General features: G+C 42.8%; 1 protein-coding gene across 2 annotated transcripts in view; it reads right to left on the reverse strand.

Moving 5' to 3' along the window:
- The window catches only part of LOC112107355 (E3 ubiquitin-protein ligase COP1), a 216343-nt gene that overhangs the window by 94774 nt on the left and 101456 nt on the right, over positions 1-20113 (reverse strand). For both annotated transcript variants that reach the window (XM_026655574.2, XM_026655573.2), the window contains exons 13-14: positions 8044-8152; positions 6035-6116 (exon numbers count right to left, since the gene is read on the reverse strand). In XM_026655574.2, coding sequence (XP_026511359.1) covers positions 6035-6116; positions 8044-8152 — 191 coding nt within the window. The remainder of the gene's footprint in view (positions 1-6034; positions 6117-8043; positions 8153-20113) is intronic.

Here is a 20113-nt window from a genome sequence, read left to right on the forward strand (position 1 = left end):
TCTGTGGGGGGGGGGGGCGGGGTTGCTCTGTGACTTTGTGGCGGGGGAGGGCAGTTTAGAAGCATCATTAGCATCACAACACTAAACCCAGGTTTAAAACATTCCCGCGAAAACAGTAATGAAGACAACGGTGTTCAGTAGCAAAACAGAACAGATTTTATTTTTTGGGAAGGGGGTGAAGGGGGTAACTGGGTAAAGAAACGGGGGCAAGTTCAGCTTCTGTGTCCACAAACTTAAAAGTCACTGGGTACCCTGCTCAGTCCTGGAACTGGCTTTCAAAGCCTCCCGGATGCACAGCGCGTCCCGCTGGGATCTTCTAATCGCCCGGCTGTCTGGCTGGGCGTAATCAGCAGCCAGGCTATTTGCCTCAACCTCCCACCCCGCCATAAAGGTCTCCCCCTTGCTCTCACAGAGATTGTGGAGCACGCAGCAAGCTGCTATAACGATGGGGATATTGGTTTCGCTGAGATCACAGCGAGTCAGTAAGCTTCTCCAAGTAAATACCAGTCAGGGCTGCTCGCATGCGGGTGTCCTTGCGCTTCAGGGCAGGGGACAGCAACTCACAAAGTTCCAGGAAAGTCCCCTTCCGCATGCGAAAGTTTCGCAGCCACTGGGATTCATCCCAGACCTGAAGCACTATGCGGTCCCACCAGTTCGTGCTTGTTTCCCGGGCCAGAATCACCGTTCAACAAAATCCACATGTCCCATTGCAAACGTGATGTCCTCGGCGCTGGGTGTCGTGGTTTCTGACAGGCGTGTGCTACTCTCGGAGTTCAGGTCCTCACTCCGCTGCCGTAGCCTCCTCGCCTGATTTCTCTCTATCTGCCTCTGTGAAAGGTGCATGATGAGCTGCGAGGCGTTGACAACGGCCACAACTGCGGCGATGGTCGCAGCGGGATCCATGCTCGCGGTGCTGTGGCGTCCGCGCTGTCACTGACCAGAAAAGTGCGCGAACTGATTTCCCGCCGGCGCTTTCAAGGAGGGAGGGAGGGCGGGAGTGACGATTGGATGACGACAGTTACCCAAAAGCACCCTCGAGACATTTTTTTCCCCCAGAAGGCATTGGGGGCTCGACCCAGAATTCCAATGGGCAGCGGGGACTGCGGGAACTGTGGGATAGCTGCCCACAGTGCACTGCTTCCAATGTCGACGCTTTCCCCGGTAGTGTGGACTGACAAAGTCGAATTACTGTCCTTAGTGTGGACACACGTTCGACATTCTAATATCGATTGCACATATTCGATTTAACTAAAATCGAACTACTCTCGTAGTGTAGACATACCCTAACAAACTGTTAATACATATCAGCAGGATGCACATGAGCAGTTAGACCGCAGCAAGCTAGCACGGAGTATATTCACACCCCAGCTTGCCACGTAGAAATTGTTTGAATAGACAAGCCCTAATTTCTGTGCACCTCACGAAGCCTCATGTCCTAACCCAGACAGCACTCAAGTATTCTATTTTACAAGTAAGTTAACTGAGAAGTTGCACAAGGCCATTTCAGGCAGAGCTGGGAATAGAACCCAGGCCTCTAAGATGGCAGATCCACGTCTTAACGCATTCAGGCCAGCCACACTGCCTCTCAGAAAAATGGCCAAATACGTAGACTTGGCTATCTGATTAGTAAACATGTTCTAACCACTAGTCTTCATTCTCTCCTAGAACAGAACCCACTGGCAAAGTGGGTCTAAAAAACTCCTCTAGTAGGTAGTCCACTAATTATCCTTTGAGCTCAAGTGATAGAGGTCTGACTGGGGGATTTGAAGGTCCAGGATTCAATCTCTGCAAATAACCCATGGGGAGTCTCTTTAAAATGGCACATGATGAAATTTGTTTTTCCTCATTTTCTTTTTGAAGTGCTGATTTAATTAAATTCACACAGTGAGGAAACATCCTTAAAACAGTTTTTATAGTTAAAAAGTATTATAATGGCATCAGTTTTGGCACAACATGCCACAACTACAGCCAGAGTTTGGTCATTTGCCACATTTCGCTTGCCCATCACAAGTTGGAAGGTTTGAAGGTTGATAGGTATAGATGCTGCCTATTATATAGTTTATTTATATCAAAATATTTTTGCTATTTTTTGTATATTTTCAAAGGCTGTGTACTGAAAGAGTATAATAGCTTCTTGCAGGTCCCTAGAATCTATTTCTGTGACTATGACTAGGTTACCAAACTTGCTTAAGAAGGATTTTTACTGAACGCACGTTTAGCAGTCAGTCACAGGTAGTTTCAATCAATGATCATTCCAATGTCTGCAAGTTATATTACTGATAGGAAGAGTCAAAAATATAGAGAAGGGAATGTGACTTATGTCTGAAAATTATTTTTCAATTTGAGGAAGAAAACTGCTCTGACAAACCAGGTTTAAATTCCCATCAACTGTTTGAGATGGGACAATAAAAGTGTATTTACAATAGTAAGAATTTAAGGTCATACCAATCACGACGGGACACTTTTTTGCCCAAACTTCTGTTTCCTTTAATAAATTGGCCACTTATTCGTACCATCAATGTTTAAAATAATGCTTATGTAATGAAGTTTGGCAATAGGTGTTTGCACATGCCCAGGAATGCCCCAAGAGTAGGCAGGGTACAGAGCTGACGGAAAAACAAAGACAACATGATGGTCCATATGTGATTCTCTTCTCAGAGACAGATCAACTATAAAATTTGGCTACTAGAGGAGAATATCTGGTGGTCTCCACCATGGACTAGTCAAGAGGCCCCTCTTTGAAGAGTTTCTAGCAGACGAAGTCACGGCTGCCTTACAAGATGTCCTTTCAAGCCTCAGGAGATCTCCAACTCCCTGCTTACTGCGGTTCAGAGGGTCCCAATATGTAGATAGTATTAATGACACCTACACCAAGTCCCTTTCTAAAAATTTCAGAAAGATAAAGTAGGTATTTTTACATATTTTCATTTATAGTTTCAAGGTCAACTGCCTACGACAGTCCAGACCCGGAGTTAATTAAAGTCATGTTTTTTCTGGTTAAATTAGAATTACCGTCTTCTATTTTATAGAATTACCCCAAGAAAACAGAAGGCTATGCAGCTTCTCAGGGCTCTGGTAACATGGGCCAACATTCTAACAGTCACCATATCTCTTTGGGTGTGTAAAGCTCAGCTACCTCTGTAGCAGCAGACAGCTCTACAAATACTCATAACTAAACATATAATTTGCTTTTTTAAATACAATGAACAATTGGAGTCAGAGTGCTTCTATGCTCCAATTCTCTCCTATGGAAGACAACGTACAGAGAATTCCCACAAACAAATTCTAGATGATCTTTGATTAATAAAGAGGATGGAATGGTATGCAGAGCCCTGGCATGCTGTCTGTAATTATATCAGACTCAATCTTTGTTTCAGTGGGGTTCTGCTGCTCAGTGCTCCCTTTGCTGTGTCTGATCTTTGACAGAGAAGGGTGCAGATGAGTGATCACAGAATTACTCTCCTCAATGTGTGTGTGTCTGGCAAAGGGCATTGCAGTGCACCAAGTACCCAGGCATCTAACACCTTGTCACCACTTTGAAAGGGGAAGGGGGGGAGAGACAGAGACAGGAACATCCTGCAGCAGGGATGAGGGAGGGAGGTTTAATAAAGCTTCCACACTCAGCAATCAGGAAAGGAGCTGGGGGAGGAAAAGATCTCACCCCCAACCTCTCCCACCATGCCAGGAAAGGGAAAATGCATTACAGTTCCCATCATTCCAGACAAGGCCAATAACTACAGATAGACAGCTCAGTGCCCGCACATCCAAGTAGTAGGGGTAGTTGCAAGGAGGAACAGAATAGTAGTGCTGGGCTTCCCACCAGGTGTTAACCCTGACCAGATAGTCTCTATGAGCTTTGGGTAGCAGGTTTTGACATTTGGCTAACAGATGTCTGGCAAACGGAGTTCTCCACTATAGCATTTAAAAGAGCTATACTTATTTAAAATACTTTTAAATAGGTCTCCAATTCTGGCATTCACCTCTGATGTCCTTGTTATATATGTAAATAGTGAAAAGACTGCATGAGGAGGGGGATGAAACACTCTAGCCCAGGCCTGATCAGAAAAAAAACCCTATATACCTTTAAAGAAAGAACTACTATTTGAATAGAAATGCAGGATGTGTATAGAAAATGCAGCTCTTTATTAATACATAATTTATGTGTGTAAACACTGCACTTTTTAAAACAGTTTCTGCAGAAAAAAATTGTTAAGCTGTGATGTGCGGCCCTGTTTTATAAAGTCAGCTCAGGCGGACAGCTCTTTACCATGCTAATAAATGCATGTCTATTTGGAAGATAAGCTCTTTTTAAAATGCACAGCATGAATGGGAAGCAAAATGATGAAAAGGTTGATCATTTATACAGAGGGACTTTTTCCTTATTACATTTAATTGTAAAGGAAACAGTCTTTACTTCCACCATAAAGAAGAAGAAAAAAAAATCTATTAAAAGCCATTTAAAAAAATCTCCATAATATAAAATTATCATAAAGGCTGCATTTTGTAAGTGAAATTACCAATTACCTTGAGAACGTCAAACACATTTAAGAAACGCTAATATGACTTCCTTTTGAAATAGAATTTAAAAGCAATTTAGGGGGCAGAGGCTTGCAAGGTTTAATGTTTTATGAAAAATTAATTTGTCATTCAAAGTAAATCATGAACAGCTCTGTCCAAAGCTGTTTGCGCCCATTTGGAAGAGTTGATCCCCAGTGGCTACAGAAGGAAGTCAAAAGCAATGATTGCCTAATAACTAATGTGATATTGTAGACTGACTGCAGATAAAGTCCTGTTCTTTAGGGAAGGAGAAAGATTATGTATTTCAGTTCTATCCATTCCCCCTTTATAGAAATTGTATTGCTTCCAATGTGCAGTGCTCAACCAGTGGGACACAATGGTGTGCCTGGTGAGCGCTCCAAAATCCTGGGTCTTTAGGGCCCAGAAGGAGTCTTGGGCAGAGGGAAGGCAAGGAGCAGCTCATTCCCAATATTTACTCCTGCAGTTCCCATGCCTTCCTGACCACCACCCAATTTTGTTCACACTGCTGCTAAGTTTCTCAAAAAACATGTCACATCTGATAGGACAAGGTGTTTCTCACTGTGCATGATCCTTAATGCTTTATCATTTACTAGAAAGCCTTACATAAAAGCAAGAGAGGACATTCTCAGTCTCCACTCATTTATCTGTAGCCACTCCCTTTCTTGTACAGACACTTTTTTTTTTTTTTTAAATAAACCAAAGTTCCCCAAATCTTCAACTATCAGTCTGGCACACGCTGAAGTAAAACTTGCTATGTCTACACTAGAGTTTAAGAAGATGTTAGTTGGATTGTACTAGCTAACATGATATACAACCTTCCCCATAAATCCTAGACTAGACTAAAGTTGATCCATAATTTTCATCCGAATGATTTTTCCAATGGAACATGGCCACTTCACTCACACTCACACAAATCAAGATTTCCCAAGAGAATATTTCAATTTTTCTGAAAGATTTTGATTTTCTATTGGTTAAAAAAAAAAAAAAAAAGCGACAGCTGCTTGGCTGCCCACCTGGAAGGCTCTTGTTATTTTCACTTTAAGCAAGTGAAATTGACAAGTTTTCAGAGGGCTGCCAGGGCACTGCTTCCCACACCAGCTCCAGGCGACAGTCTGAGAGCCACGGTGCTCTGCCTCTCCAGGTCCAGGAGCTGCAGGTGCAGGCTGAGAGTCCAGGCTCTCTACCTCTATGGCAATTCAGCAATTGACAAGTGCGGGCAGCGAGAAAGCTACAAAATTCCATTTCAGTTCCCCTGAAACAAAATGTTTCAAAAAACCCATGAAATTTTTCAAGGAAAGGGATTCCCTTTTTTTCAGCCAGCTCTAGACAAAGCTCTCTCCCCTCTTTTCATCTGATCCTAAATGGTTCTATAATATCCTGGGGAAGTCAGTTACACTAAGTAAGCCAAGGAATCAGTTACTTGACACATCCTATATTGACAACCATAGGGAATACACGAGTTCAGCCTTTGGCACTAGAATTAAAATTAAAATACCTTTTGCATCATCAGAGCCTGAAGCCAGTAGTTTAGGGTCCATCAAGTTAAAGTCAACACTCCAGCATCTTTTCTCATGCTCCTGTTTTGAGAAAGAGGAAAATATTTGGAATGTAGTACATTATAATTCCCAGCACTAAAATACGCAGTAAAGCAAAACATATGCAGTTTGGTATGAATTAAGATGGAATTTCTGGATATGCACATTCACTATGTATAGCAGTGATCTTAAATACATTTTTCTCTTACACAAACTAATGCTTGTGTGGTTTAAGAGAAGCCCCAAAAAATGGCAACACTAACAAGTTACATCCAGGATGGGTTTTTTTTGTTTTTGTTTCTGTTTTGTTAATTATTAAAGTACTGCTTATTTGCTCATCTCAGAGGACACTTCCCATGACAGTGTATTTTGGTTTGTTATTACTCCCTTGTGGCCCTTCATTCTCTTTGAGCAAAACATGCATGAATTGTCTAAATACCATTAAAATGCATCTTTCAACAAGGAGATTATTGAATTTGTTTACAAAGTCCAAAAAGGGGAGTATCGTTCACTCAGATATTAAAAGTTTAAGTGGTCACAGGAACTGTAGTTTATTACACATATACATGTAATTTCAAGTCTGAGTGCTTTTTCCTTATAAGTGATGAGGAAGGTTTAATATACTAGCACCACAACATTCTGTTAAATGAAACTTGAAGGTTAGTCAAACTATTTCAAACTCTCACAAAGCTTGAGAAGAGAAGTGAAGAGGGCATGAAAAAGAACATCCAGCACAATGTTCCAAGCAGCATTTCAAATATGTATACAGTATATGTCTGTGCACATACCTCAACTTATGAAAAGCTGGAAGAAGGGACAAAAGACTCGATAGGGAGTTTAAATAATGAAGTGGAGTTTCTTTTAGTACAAGTAAAAGTTGGAATATAACTCCAGTTTCACCATTTTGCATTCATAATGAAAATTTATACTATATAAATAAATTGTCCTCAAATTCATTATATTAGATTCATTGTGTTCAGTGAGATCTCTTTCTAGTTGGCATACACATGATAAAAGGATGTCAACGCAATCTTATGATACAGATTAATATACAATAATAAGAAAGCTGCTGTTTAACTTAAGGAAGAATCTTACATTCCTATTTAACTGTCAAAGGGAGATGCATGCTCTACGGCAGCAGTTCGCATATACTCTTAAGAAGTGGTCCACCACCTCCTCTCCCAACTTCTCAGTTCCGATCACACACCTTCCTAGTGGCCCTCATTACAACTGACTAAATGGAAAAGTAATGTTAGGACAGGATTAAGGAGACAAGATGAAAATAAATTCTAATGTATAGGTGCTTGATTATATTTACCTATTCTGTGTTTGTGCTGCTAGTTTACTGCCCCACGTGCAGGACTTTATATGTACTAGCATCAAATCTGCCCTGGCTGTCTGCAGCTCCACTACTTCAATCTTTTCAAGTGACTTGGCATTTTGTTTTTATCTCTCTGCAGTGTGTGCGCTAGTCTCCTATTTCTTAGGCCTTCTGCAAATACGATCATGGTTGAATGTACAGCAACAAAACGTCTAAGACGGAAATGAAGCAGCCATGCAGGATTTTTTTTTTTTTTTAAATTCACATTGAAACGTCTCCAGTAACTCTCCTCTTCCTAGATCTGTGCCCCAACAGCAGGGTTTTGGCTGGCCACACAATCATCACTGCTTAAAGTGCCTCACTATTGTGACAAGAAGCTACTTTGGTCACTGCTGGAGAATCACTGCTCAATGGAGTTATAGAAAAGTCAAAAACATGGTAACTCCCTCCTAGCCAAGGGCATTCACTTACTGCAAAAATTCAATTCACCTACTGTAGATACAGCCACTTCCCCTCATGCAGCCAACAAGCCAACAGCCATCAATGCACTACTAGAAACACCTTAATTAGAACATTAATATGCACACAAACTTGAAGCCATGGCCCTTGCGAAGAAGAAAATGGTACTGCTTGGTGACTGCACTTTACCTGGTAGACCTTTGACCTCTGTCCTGTGAACCCATCCCACAGGATGACGGTGCCTTCATAGTCACTGCTGGCTAACAGGTTCTTGTGGTAGCTACTCCAGCTGATACAGCTTTAAAAAGAGAAAATCCCAAACAATCTTACTTTAAAACTATATTATATACACCTTAAAAATAATTTCTGCAATAGCTCAAGGCAATTAGGATCTTTGCTTTGGGCTATCCCAAAGTACACAATCTTGGATCAGTTGCCTTTTATTAAAATAATCAGACAAGGAAAAAACAAAAAGCATCAGAAACTTGGAAAACTTTTCAGCATACAAACTACAGAAGTTTTTAATGTCTTTGTTATGCAGTTAACCATCTCAAGATATTATTTGCAACTTATATAATGGTTTTATGCTGTCCACAGCTCTGTTTCTACGATATATGTGTTTGTACTCACACAGAGACCCAGAATTTTAAAAGAGGAAAAACATTTTAACCTTTTAGCTCCTTAAAAGCCACAATTTTAACCATGATGCCAAAAGCAGAAGTCTACTAATGCAATCTACAGCTGTAAAATATAGAACTACATTGGTACCAAAGGATAAAAAAAGCAAGGAGACTATGACCTCTTTGACACAGACGAAATAGACTATTCATTGCATTCTTAGTTTAAAGAGTGCCCTCCTCTGACACTTGAGAAAGGAAGGTTTGAGGGATCTCTCTAAACAGGGATCAGAGAAAATATATAGGTTGTGTTTGTATTTTATATTGAATTGAGCAGTCCTGAAGGATATAGCATCTGATTAATACTGAAGAGTGAAACCCTTTAACAGGTACAACATGGACAATAATAGTGCCAGCTTCTTCTCACTGGTCTGGCAATATGCTTCAAGCCTGGTGCCAAAAAATATTTCAATAAGGATAAGAGAATTTAGAACACGCATTCACAAAATTTTTGGCCCATCTGGTGTGAAAAAGTGCCAGCTGTCAACTGTGATGCATGTAGCAGGAACTGAACTGACACTGATCCATTTCACATAGGTCACCAAATAGCTATGAGAGAGTAACTAGCTTAGATTATTACAGCCTTGATAAATCAGTCAGTCTATGCTAGCATTCCCATTGTCACTGGAATGGTGTGAATGCAACACAGGGAAATTTATCTAAAACTGGCAGCTCAGATAGGGTCTTAGAGGCTGAGTCACCATAACCCAGTTAGGGTATGTCTACCCTAGGAAAACAGGTGATGTTTTGAAGAGTGCTAGCTAGCATGTTTTAATTAACGTGGTTTTTTAAAATGCTACTTATAGCCTTATATACACACAGGGTTTAACACCTTTAAAAATGTGTTTGCTAACCTGCAATTTTCTGCATTGTTCTCAGTGTCCATTTCTTTCTCTATCATACCTCAACCTTTGTATTATCTCTTCCACTTCTTTCCCTCCCCCATGCAGAACCTTATTTCTAATCTATCCCATCAATCTCACTCCTTCCACCCACCTCTGCATCCCTGTTCACACCCGCACCTCCACCTCTTCATTCATTTGTACCACCCCCTTCATATATAGATTTTTCAAGCCTTAGCAGCCAGAAAACTGAACTAAGATGTAGAGTACTACTGTTAGAGGCAATGCCCAGGCAAGAATTCAAGCCACTCTTCAACACCAGCTGCTAAGAAAGAATGAAGCTAAACTATCTTCAGAACAGTAGTAAACTTTTAATTAGAAAACATGTATGCCTCTGGTCCTTATATAGTTGCAAAGGACCTTCAAAGTGTGAATGATGCAGTGACATCTGCCTGAATCAGCAAACGGTCTGAAACAATAGTGAAGAGAACTGTCCTAGTTCATTTAAAAAAAAAAAAAACTTAACTCTGAAGCCTAAGGACAACCATATAAACAAAGAAATTGCAATACTAGAGCAAATTAAAACTATCTAGTCCAATATCCTGTTTCTGATAGTGGTAAGTACCAACTGCTTCAGAAAAACATTCAAGAAACCTTATAGTAGGAATTTATAGAATAATCTACCCACAGGGAAAATTCCTTCCAAACCTCCAACAGATATGAGTGACTTGTGCCCTGAAGCACAACCATTTAAAATGTCAGCATTAATTATTTCACTGCTAATCAAATCATGCAAGAAAGGAGAAAGACAACCACATTATGAAAGCTCTGCATGATCTATTGTGAGCTGCACGTTATATCTATATAACAAGTGGGTGGAACTTGGGCAAGTACCACCAGTAATTCTTTTCTTCCAATCTAAGTCCTGGAGAAAGACAAAAGTGTTGGGCTTCCTCTAGGATGCCATCCTAGGACCCTGCTCAAGGGCTCTACCTTTTGCCGCCTCCAGCTAGTAGGTGAATAAAAATCTGCTTTCCTCCCTCCTAGTTGCAGAGCAAGACTGACATGGTTCTTGTCAATTTCACTCCAGCCCACAACATTGTTTTTAGTCTCACATGTCAAATTTTTAAATACAATCCTTAAAAAAATTAAAGGGTCATAATTAGATTAAAAACAAATTTTCTTCATCTTCCTGACTTGATTCTCCCCTCACCAAGCTTCCTTTAGATCTTAAGCACCCTGGAATGTTCTATTAAACAGTACAATGCATGAGGTTTTGTATAGCTTATCATTAGACTAACTTTTATGAAACAGCATACTCAAGGGATATATCAGACTAATAGAACAGCTCTTCCTCCAAGTGTGTTGAGAGCTTTCTTCACTCTTAAAGCTTCCTTTTTTAATCTAGAAATAGTCACATTATCATGTTCATACGCCCTTACTATCTGTGCTACTGTATTTAATGATAGCGTTTTTTCCTGTGAGTACTATCAGCATAGAGCTCCATTCTTGGGAGATTAACTAGCCGAAACAACCTCACACGAGGTGCATCTGAGGAGAATTAGTTGTCAACTGCTAGCCTGCTCTCATGAATTGGGCATCAGATATGCACTGTGGGGCTTGTCTACATAGATTCTAGGACTGGAAGGGACCTCGAGAGGTCATCGAGTCCAGTCCCCTGCCCGCATGGCAGGACCAAATACTGTCTAGACCATCCCTGATAGACATTTATCTAACCTACTCTTAAATATCTCCAGAGATGGAGATTCCACAACCTCCCTAGGCAATTTATTCCAGTGTTTAACCACCCTGACAGTTAGGAACTTTTTCCTAATGTCCAACCTAGACCTCCCTTGCTGCAGTTTAAGCCCATTGCTTCTTGTTCTATCCTTAGAGGCTAAGGTGAACAAGTTTTCTCCCTCCTCCTTATGACACCCTTTTAGATACCTGAAAACTGCTATCATGTCCCCTCTCAGTCTTCTCTTTTCCAAACTAAACAAACCCAATTCTTTCAGTCTTCCTTCATAGGTCATGTTCTCAAGACCTTTAATCATTCTTGTTGCTCTTCTCTGGACCCTTTCCAATTTCTCCACATCTTTCTTGAAATGCGGTGCCCAAAACTGGACACAATACTCCAGCTGAGGCCTAACCACAGCAGAGTAGAGCAGAAGAATGACTTCTCGTGTCTTGCTCACAACACACCTGTTAATACATGCCAGAATCATGTTTGCTTTTTTTGCAACAGCATCACACTGTTGACTCATATTTAGCTTGTGGTCCACTATAAGCCCTAGATCCCTTTCTGCCGTACTCCTTCCTAGACAGTCTCTTCCCATTCTGTATGTGTGAAACTGATTTTTTCTTCCTAAGTGGAGCACTTTGCATTTGTCTTTGTTAAACTTCATCCTGTTTAACTCAGACCATTTCTCCAATTTGTCCAGATCATTTTGAATTATGACCCTGTCCTCCAAAGCAGTTGCAATCCCTCCCAGTTTGGTATCATCCGCAAACTTAATAAGCGTACTTTCTATGCCAATATCTAAGTCGTTAATGAAGATATTGAACAGAGCCGGTCCCAAAACAGACCCCTGCGGAACCCCACTCGTTATGCCTTTCCAGCAGGATTGGGAACCATTAACAACAACTCTCTGAGTATGGTTATCCAGCCAGTTATGCACCCACCTTATAGTAGCCCCATCTAAATTGTATTTGCCTAGTTTATCGATAAGAATATCATGCGAGACCGTATCAAATGCCTTACTAAAGTCTAGGTATACCACATCCACAGCTTCTCCCTTATCCACAAGACTCGTTATCCTATCGAAGAAAGCTATCAGATTGGTTTGACATGATTTGTTCTTTACAAATCCATACTGGCTGTTCCCTATCACCTTACCACCTTCCAAGTGTTTGCAGATGATTTCCTTAATTACTTGCTCCATTATCTTCCCTGGCACATGGCCGGCAGTTTAGTCTTCTTTAAACAGGACTACCTTAATTCAAACTATATACCACAGCATCCACATGGGAGACTTACAGCTCAGCACACTAGCTCACACTGTAATTCACACCCCCATAGTCCAAACTGTGGGCCATGTAGATATAGCCTGAGATTCTGATCTTTGAAAGACACTTGTGCACTGGCTTCACTTTACACACTTGAATGGGGACTATTCACACTGTGTGCAAAGTGAAAGAGAGAGAGAGTAGTTCTGTGTGGCAAGTACATGAACTGAGTTCCAGGTAGAAGCCTTACATGCTCAAACATTTCAGCTGTACCACTGGCTTCTGAAAGATAATGCAAATGACAGCATGACCGAACGCTGCAGTGGCACAGAACTAAATTACTATTAAAATAATTTTTTAAAATACATTTTAGCTCTTTACCCAAACCCTAGCTAAGATAGCAGACAAATAGTTTTGGAGAAAAACTCAGCAAACAGTATGACAAGACAAAAGGGGAGACAACTCTGAGATGATTATTTCAATAAGTGAAAGCGAGGGGAATTCAATGCTACAAATCCTCACATCACATTTGGTCCAAACATTCTGTGTCTCATGGGAGTGTGTGAGGTTCCAAGGTGATTATTTTCTAAAGGGCTCCAAAAGCAATGTGGACCCAGTGAGTAGGGAATCTAGGTTGAGAATTTTAGCTTAACTTTATTTTGGTGCTTAGAAATAGTGAGAGTCTATTGCCCTTTCAAAACCTGACAGTAATGAACAGATCCATCCTAATCACAATTGAACAGCCATACATGTGATTTATGGACATTGAAAAATAAAAAACATATCCTAGGAATAATTTTAAAAACAAAAGGTAACCTATTCTTGTGGTTTTTGCTTTTACTGCAGTTGACTAAAGAGATGCAGCTGATTTTGGAGTTGTGGTACCATTTATCACAGAGTGCTGCTGCTGTAAACATACTGCGGTGAACATGCAGAATATTAAAGATGTATTTCATAAGTGTTTTCCTACCCACATTTGGTATGCTGCCTACTGTAGATCAGGCAGCCATGAGACTAATTTCTCTTTTTGTTGAACACTAGATCTTCACATTTCTCTCAACCTATGGCAAAGCAACAATTCTGCCTCCTGAATAAATCACAGAAGCAGCGCTAGCATTAGCTGCTACCTGTTCATCCCTTTCTCTCCCTCTTTCCCGTCTCCCTCTGCACCAAGGAGAGGGAGAGATTATCACCTGTCATAGATAGGGACATTGCAAATCATAATTAGATCATAGGGTGCTGTTTATAGTTACTACACAATGCCAGGATTTGTTCCTTGTACTGAGGCTATGAATCTGTAAATAGGATTTATGTCATCATCTGTTTTTCCTGGAAGCATTTAGTACTTCTGGGGGGAGCCGTGCAAATTTAACAAAAAATTGCAAATGCTTATTTCCTCCCTATTCTTAACAAAGAGATCAAAAAGCCCATATAGGCGAGAATGCATTTAGGAAGCAGGTGGGAGAAAGGGGTGAGAGAGAGGCAGATACAGCTGGTTTAAGGGCCCCGCTCCAAAAAGGTTTACAATGAATTACCCCAAGTGAAGCAGAATCTTTCAACAAGCACCCAGCTGGCACTCAGCAGAGCAGGGCTGGGCTGGTGCCAGCCCGACATTGGGCAAGGGCTTCCCTTTTCACAGCTGCTCTAGGACACCAGACTTGCTCTTGGCCAGACATAAGTCCTCACAAATGCAGTCACATGCCTGCTTCCATAAATGCCTGTCACAGCCACTGTTCAGAAAGCAGTCACAACAGTAACAGCCTTTTTGGGGGGGGGGGGCGGTTGAGGGGGGTCATCAATGCTTTGGACAAGGTTAATAGGTCAATTTAAGATAAGTTTCCTATAATGTTTGAAGTGCAGTTTGGTGTTATGTGAAGAAAAGGAATGGAATGTACAGGGAAACTTTAATAAACTCATCTTCATAGATTAATTTCACTATAAGAATTTTCACTGGAACTGCAAATTGCATCTCACTGACCATTTTGTAACTTCATTCTGCCACACCAATACGCCTCTCTAGCATGTGTATTAGTAGGTTGTTCACATATAACTGGAAAACTTTGTGAAGCATGAGGTTAACTGTCAATTGTCTTCAACTACCTGTGAAGTCACCACTATGTTCCACTTGGTGATATTAGAGCACCATTTCTTAAATGCTGCCACCAGGGGCTTTTCTTGCAGCCACCACCTCCTAGGCAGTGATTGGGGGGAAGCAGCAGCCCCTCCCCTGGGTCTGCCGGCAGGGGTTGGGCCTTGCCCCCGCCAGAAACACCACAGGAGTAGGCAACCAGTGTAAGTTACCGACCTTTCAGGGGACGGCTTCAGCTCTTGTGTGGTGGATGGCAGACTCTGGTCACGCAGCGTCAGGCTCACCACTCCCCTAATCACCTTTGGCCCGCGCTGCCTCCTCTGGTCACGGGCTCCGTCCGCGGGCCTTTGGGCTCTGGCCCTAGCCTCACCACCCCCTGCCCGTTGTCAGAGCTGTCCCATCCATAGGATGGGCTGGGAAAACTGCCACAGGCCCTGCGCTTCAGGGGGATGCGGCGGGGAGGGAGCGGGGAAGGGGCAGGGCAGCCGGGGGACTAGCGGGGGGGCCTGGAGCCGGCAGCAGGGGTTGGGCCTGTGCCCCACACTCACAGGCCTGGGTGTTTATTTCTTTTTCTTGCCCACAGCCCCCCAGGCTCAGGCTCTGCAGCAGCGAGCGACTCAGTCCCAGCCCACTCCTCTGGCTCCCAGTGTCGCCTGCCGCTGCAAGGTCCTAGCGCCCCCCCAACCACTAGTGCCAGGGCAGGTTGATCCTGACCCTACCCTTCCGCCTCAGATAGACCTTTCCCTTTTCCAGTGGGACCCTCCACTAGCACAGGGGACCCCCTTGTCCCTAGCACAGGTGAGTGCCAGCCAGTAGTCTCCATCATCCTTCGCCTGTCACCCAGCCCTGGTGTCCCCTCAGTGCCCCACACCTCCCCTCTCCCAGCACTGGGTGGGGTCCTCCAATGCCACCTCCAGGCCAGGGCCAGCCCTTATCACCCCCCTACCTCAGGGTCCTCCTTGCCTTTTGGCTCTCCAACCTTGGGGTCCCCCTTCGCACAATACCAGGGTCCCACAACTCTGCACTCTCCACCTCCCCCCAGGATTGTGGCCCTCCATCCATCTGGTTTTCTGCCTCCCCTCCCAGCACCCGGAAAAAAAACAGATCTTAGAGCCCGTCCTCCACGCTGGAGGGTCCTGGGGTCCCCCAGCACCATGGCACATATAGGCCCTCCAATAGCCACCCAGTTCCCAAAACATGGGCTCTCAGTGTTGCGACTGTGTAATTACATTTTAAAAAAATCCACTGAGGGTAGCAAGACCATATGCACCTGGGAAGTGAGTTTGCTGCAAGGAAGTCCAGGAAGGTGGATTTCAGAATGTAAGTGGCACGACACTGATCGTGAACGGTGAGTTGTTTTTTTTAAATTATATGAACTTGCCGCATGATGGCAGGCCCCCACCAGGACCCAAGGTGCTGGCCACACTGCCATCCCCCCTGCATTGACCCTGACTCCCACTGGCTCCTCCAGCCCCCCATTCATCGCCCCTGGCCTCTGCTGCCTCCCTACCCACCTCCCCATCCAGGGCTTAATTTGTCCCACAGCTTGCTGTGAAAAAGTGATATTTGTATGTTTGTTAATATCACTTTTCACTGCCTCCCAGCTAGCTAGCAAGTCTGTTTCTGTGAAAAATGATATTAACATACAAATGTCACTTTTCACAGCGGCAGACTTACTAGCTAGCAAGTCTTTAAAAAAAGTAACCAAAAAAAGGAAAAGAAGCAACAACAACAAAAGACAAAAAACGTGCAAAGGACCTTATTTTTGTTTCTATTCTGTTTGAGTCCAGTAAAGAATAGAGAGAACTGTACTTTATTTTTAATATTGAGTTTGAAACAAACCCTACATAAATAAACTACAATGATTTGGACACGTATATGTGCATATTTGTTTTTCCTGAAGTTAAGAGGTTTAGGAAAAATTGTCAAAGTGGCCACCAGCAAGAGTTGGTGGCCGCACTCTGAGGCCACAAAAATTTTTGTTGTGAGAACCCCTGTATTAGAGTATGGCTTACTTATACATATATGCACAAATGTCTAAAAACAACTTGGGGATGAGAACATTCTGTAACATAGCTTTTCCACTACAAAATATAGTTCCTAGGAAGAAAAGAGTAGCAACAAGGATAATGCCACCAGGTGCCCTCATCCTGGTTTTAAGAACTTAAAAAAGAATTCTTTTTTTTAACAGAACAGAAATTTCCAGCTCTTTTTGGTGAGGTCCCAACCACACAGCATTACAGTTGGTGTATGGTTGTGACATCTAAAAAAGACCCAACCGGCAAATCAGAACCTGGGTTTGGACAATCGTTCTCTCTACTTAAACTATGAAGATGCATTAAATCAGAGCTTATTGTAAAGCAGGTTCCACTTTTTTAGGTTTTTATTAAATATGGATGTTTTTGGATAATACCTTACCAAACAATACAAGTGTGGTCTTCACTACACCAATGTTCCTCCAAGCCAAGCAATTTAGAATAGCAATTTATTATCTGTGCCACAGTGTAAGAGTGAGTGATGGCATAGTTAATGGGCACACCAAGAGAGCATTTGGTCAATGATCACCAAACATCTATCAGAACTAATAGCACCCCCATGCTGGAGGGAGCTGATGGGTTAAGGAGCTGCCAATTGACAAATGCATTTGTTTAGGAGGAAGGGGGGAAACAGAGCAAGGAAATGAAATAAAGGGACCTTCTCCTCCCACCCACGCTTACAGAGTGCCAGGGAACTTTACTTTACATTTTAATTTGGTCACAGCTCTGGGTGTACACGCACATATATAAATATAGCATATGAGGGAAAAGGAAAAATCTTGAAGCTGTGAAAAGCATCTCATCTCATACACAAAGATGACATGGTAGACATCCCTAAATGTGTTAATGTGGCTCTCTCTTCACTGAAGGCTGGCAGAGAAGCGAGAGCAAACAATTACCTTCTACTGAGAAGATTGTCAGGGTTAGATTATCAAATTTAGAAGTAGCGAGTTCAGTTTGGAAGTAGTCTCAGAGGAACAGAAAAACATCAAATACACTTTAAAGCTCTCTTTCTGCTTGAAGTGCAATAAGAGCACCTAATCCACTGCTAGATTCCCAAACAAACCTGTTGAAACTGAGTTTCAGTGACATTATGCTAACATTTCCACCAAAAAAAGTTATTGTCCTTATGAAAATTCCATACCTTTAGAAAATCATAATGTTTTAAAGCCTGGTAAGAAACAGTTTATGGAACCAACCAGTTCCCCATAGTTCTATAATCCGTCAATCATCTACCAATTTATACAGCCCACCCAGGAAGGTGGAAACAATTGATTTTCTTAGGGGGAGAAAATGGCAAGCCAATGAACATTTAAAACAGTTGGGTTTAAAATATAAACCTCAATGCTAGAGGTTCTAGACCAATCAATGCTGATTTCTCTCAAAAGACTGGTTTTATTGATCTCTGTAAAGAATATCACAGTAGTTAAAGATGGTTCTACTATGTCTTTTCTATGATAGGCCCAAACACCACCTCTTGAACACTTCACCAGCATGTTGCTCCCCTTCGCCCTAACCTGTGTTTTTTAATACCACTAGTCTTTGGATCAGAGAATGCCTTCTTGTACATTTGTACAATGCCTAGCAAACACTGGGTTTTGAAAGGAATATAGTCCCATTCTGTCAGAATTCTGTATGTTTTCTCGTAGTAATACAATATGTTGCAGTAGAAGAATATTTGTCTGAATAGAATTGGATTGACTGTTTACAGTTATGAAGTGTACTGATTATGTAGTGTGAGGTTGTAGGCGAAAATTTGTATTGTGTAACATCCATAGCTTCCTGTTGTAACACTGTAGTATGTGTTAGTGTTCTTTTGGAAACTGTTCCCATGGATAGACAATGGGATTTTATAATTACATTTGATATTTTTAGTTTTGCATGTGTTTTTGTTAATTTTAGAAGGTAAAAATATAGGCTGGGCAGTCAGAATAAGTTCAGTAAGACGACCGATAGATGAAGATTTATCCTATTGTGATGAATTGGTTTGATCCTTCCAATTCCCCCCCAGACTTTAATGTATGTTTTTGAAAGGCTTAGAATTTTTGTATTAAAATATAATTTTAAGGTGTTAACTGGATTCTATGGAAATATTTTCAACCAAAATTCCAACAGTTTGTTTGGGAATTTCCCTGGGCTTTTTTGTGCATGTTAGTAAGCAAGCACAAACAATTAAATTGAGTTGAGGCATCAGGAGTCCAGGAAGGATGTTCTGCTCCGGCAGATCTTACGATGACCACCAAAATGGGACCTCCTTCATGTAGATGCTAACAAGCCCATAGGAAATGCATGTGCATGGGGGGGGGAGGAGGGGAAAATCACACCGAGGACTAGGTATATCTCAGTGGGATGGGGGCACTGGAGGAGGAACAATGGAGGGGAATTGAGTAGGCAAGGCTCCTAGCCATGGGGGTAACAAGGGAGACTTTAAGCACTTTAAAGCTCTTTAAATGTATGTCACTTCCAGTGTATTGTAGGTCAGGGTGACAGAGTCGGCCGTGGTCCTGAGAGATCAAGTTCTGGCACAATGGAAGCGTGATCGGAGTCTGTACCAATAGCTCCAGAAGTGTGGTGTACCAGTGCTGTCTTGGCCAAGCTGGAGCGACTAGAATCATATGTGCCTTGTCTCTGCGTAGCTTGAGCAGTACCCTGTGGACCAGTGGAAATGGAGGGAAAGCGTAGAACAGCTGGTCTTTCCACGATAGCAGGAAAGCGTCCGACAGGGAGCCCGGAGATCGCCCTTGGAGGGAGCAGAACACGTGGCACTTCCTGTTGGCGCGTGAGGCGAACAGGTCGACCTGGGGAAATCCCCACCTCTGGAAGATGGAATGGATGATATCTGGGCGAATCGACCACTCGTGCGTCTGGAAGGATCTGCTGAGACGGTCCGCTAGAGCATTCTGGACTCCAGGGAGGAACGATGCCATGAGATGTATCGAGTGGGCAATGCAGAACTCCCACAGGCGAATGGCCTCTTGTCATAGGAGAGACGACCGGGCTCCTCCTTGCTTGTTGATGTAGAACGTGGCCGTGGTGTTGTCTGTGAGGACTGACACGCAACGGCCATGTAGGAGACCGAGAAATGCCTGACAGGCTAGGCGCACTGCCATCAGCTCTCGAACATTGATGTGCAGAGCTAGTTGGGATGCGGTCCACAGGCCCTGTGTATGGTGCTCCCCGAGGTGAGCGCCCCAACCTAGAGATGAAGCGTCCGTGACCAGGTACAGGGAGAGTTGTGGGGCGTGAAACGGCACTCCTGCGCAAACCACCTTGTGGTCCAGCCACCAGGTGAGAGAGGTCAAGACCGAGTTCGGAACCGTGACCACCATGTTCAGGTTGTCCCAATAAGGACGATACACCGATGACACCCAGGCCTGAAGTGGGCGAAGCCGAAGTCTGGCATGCCTGGTTACATAAGTGCAAGAGGCCATGTGTCCTAACAGGTCGAGGCACGTCCTTATCGTGGTAATCGGGAAGACCTGGAGTCCGTGGATGATGTTTGTGATGGTGTGAAACCGAGTGTCTGGCAGAAGAGCTCGGGCGAGTCTGGAGTCTAAGACTGCCCCGATAAACTCTATTCTCTGGGTTGGCTCCAGAGTGGACTTTTCT

Source organism: Terrapene carolina, unplaced genomic scaffold (assembly GCF_002925995.2).
Source record: "Terrapene carolina triunguis isolate 2854851 unplaced genomic scaffold, T_m_triunguis-2.0 Scaffold210, whole genome shotgun sequence".
In the NCBI taxonomy this organism is placed as follows: Eukaryota; Metazoa; Chordata; order Testudines; family Emydidae; genus Terrapene; species Terrapene triunguis.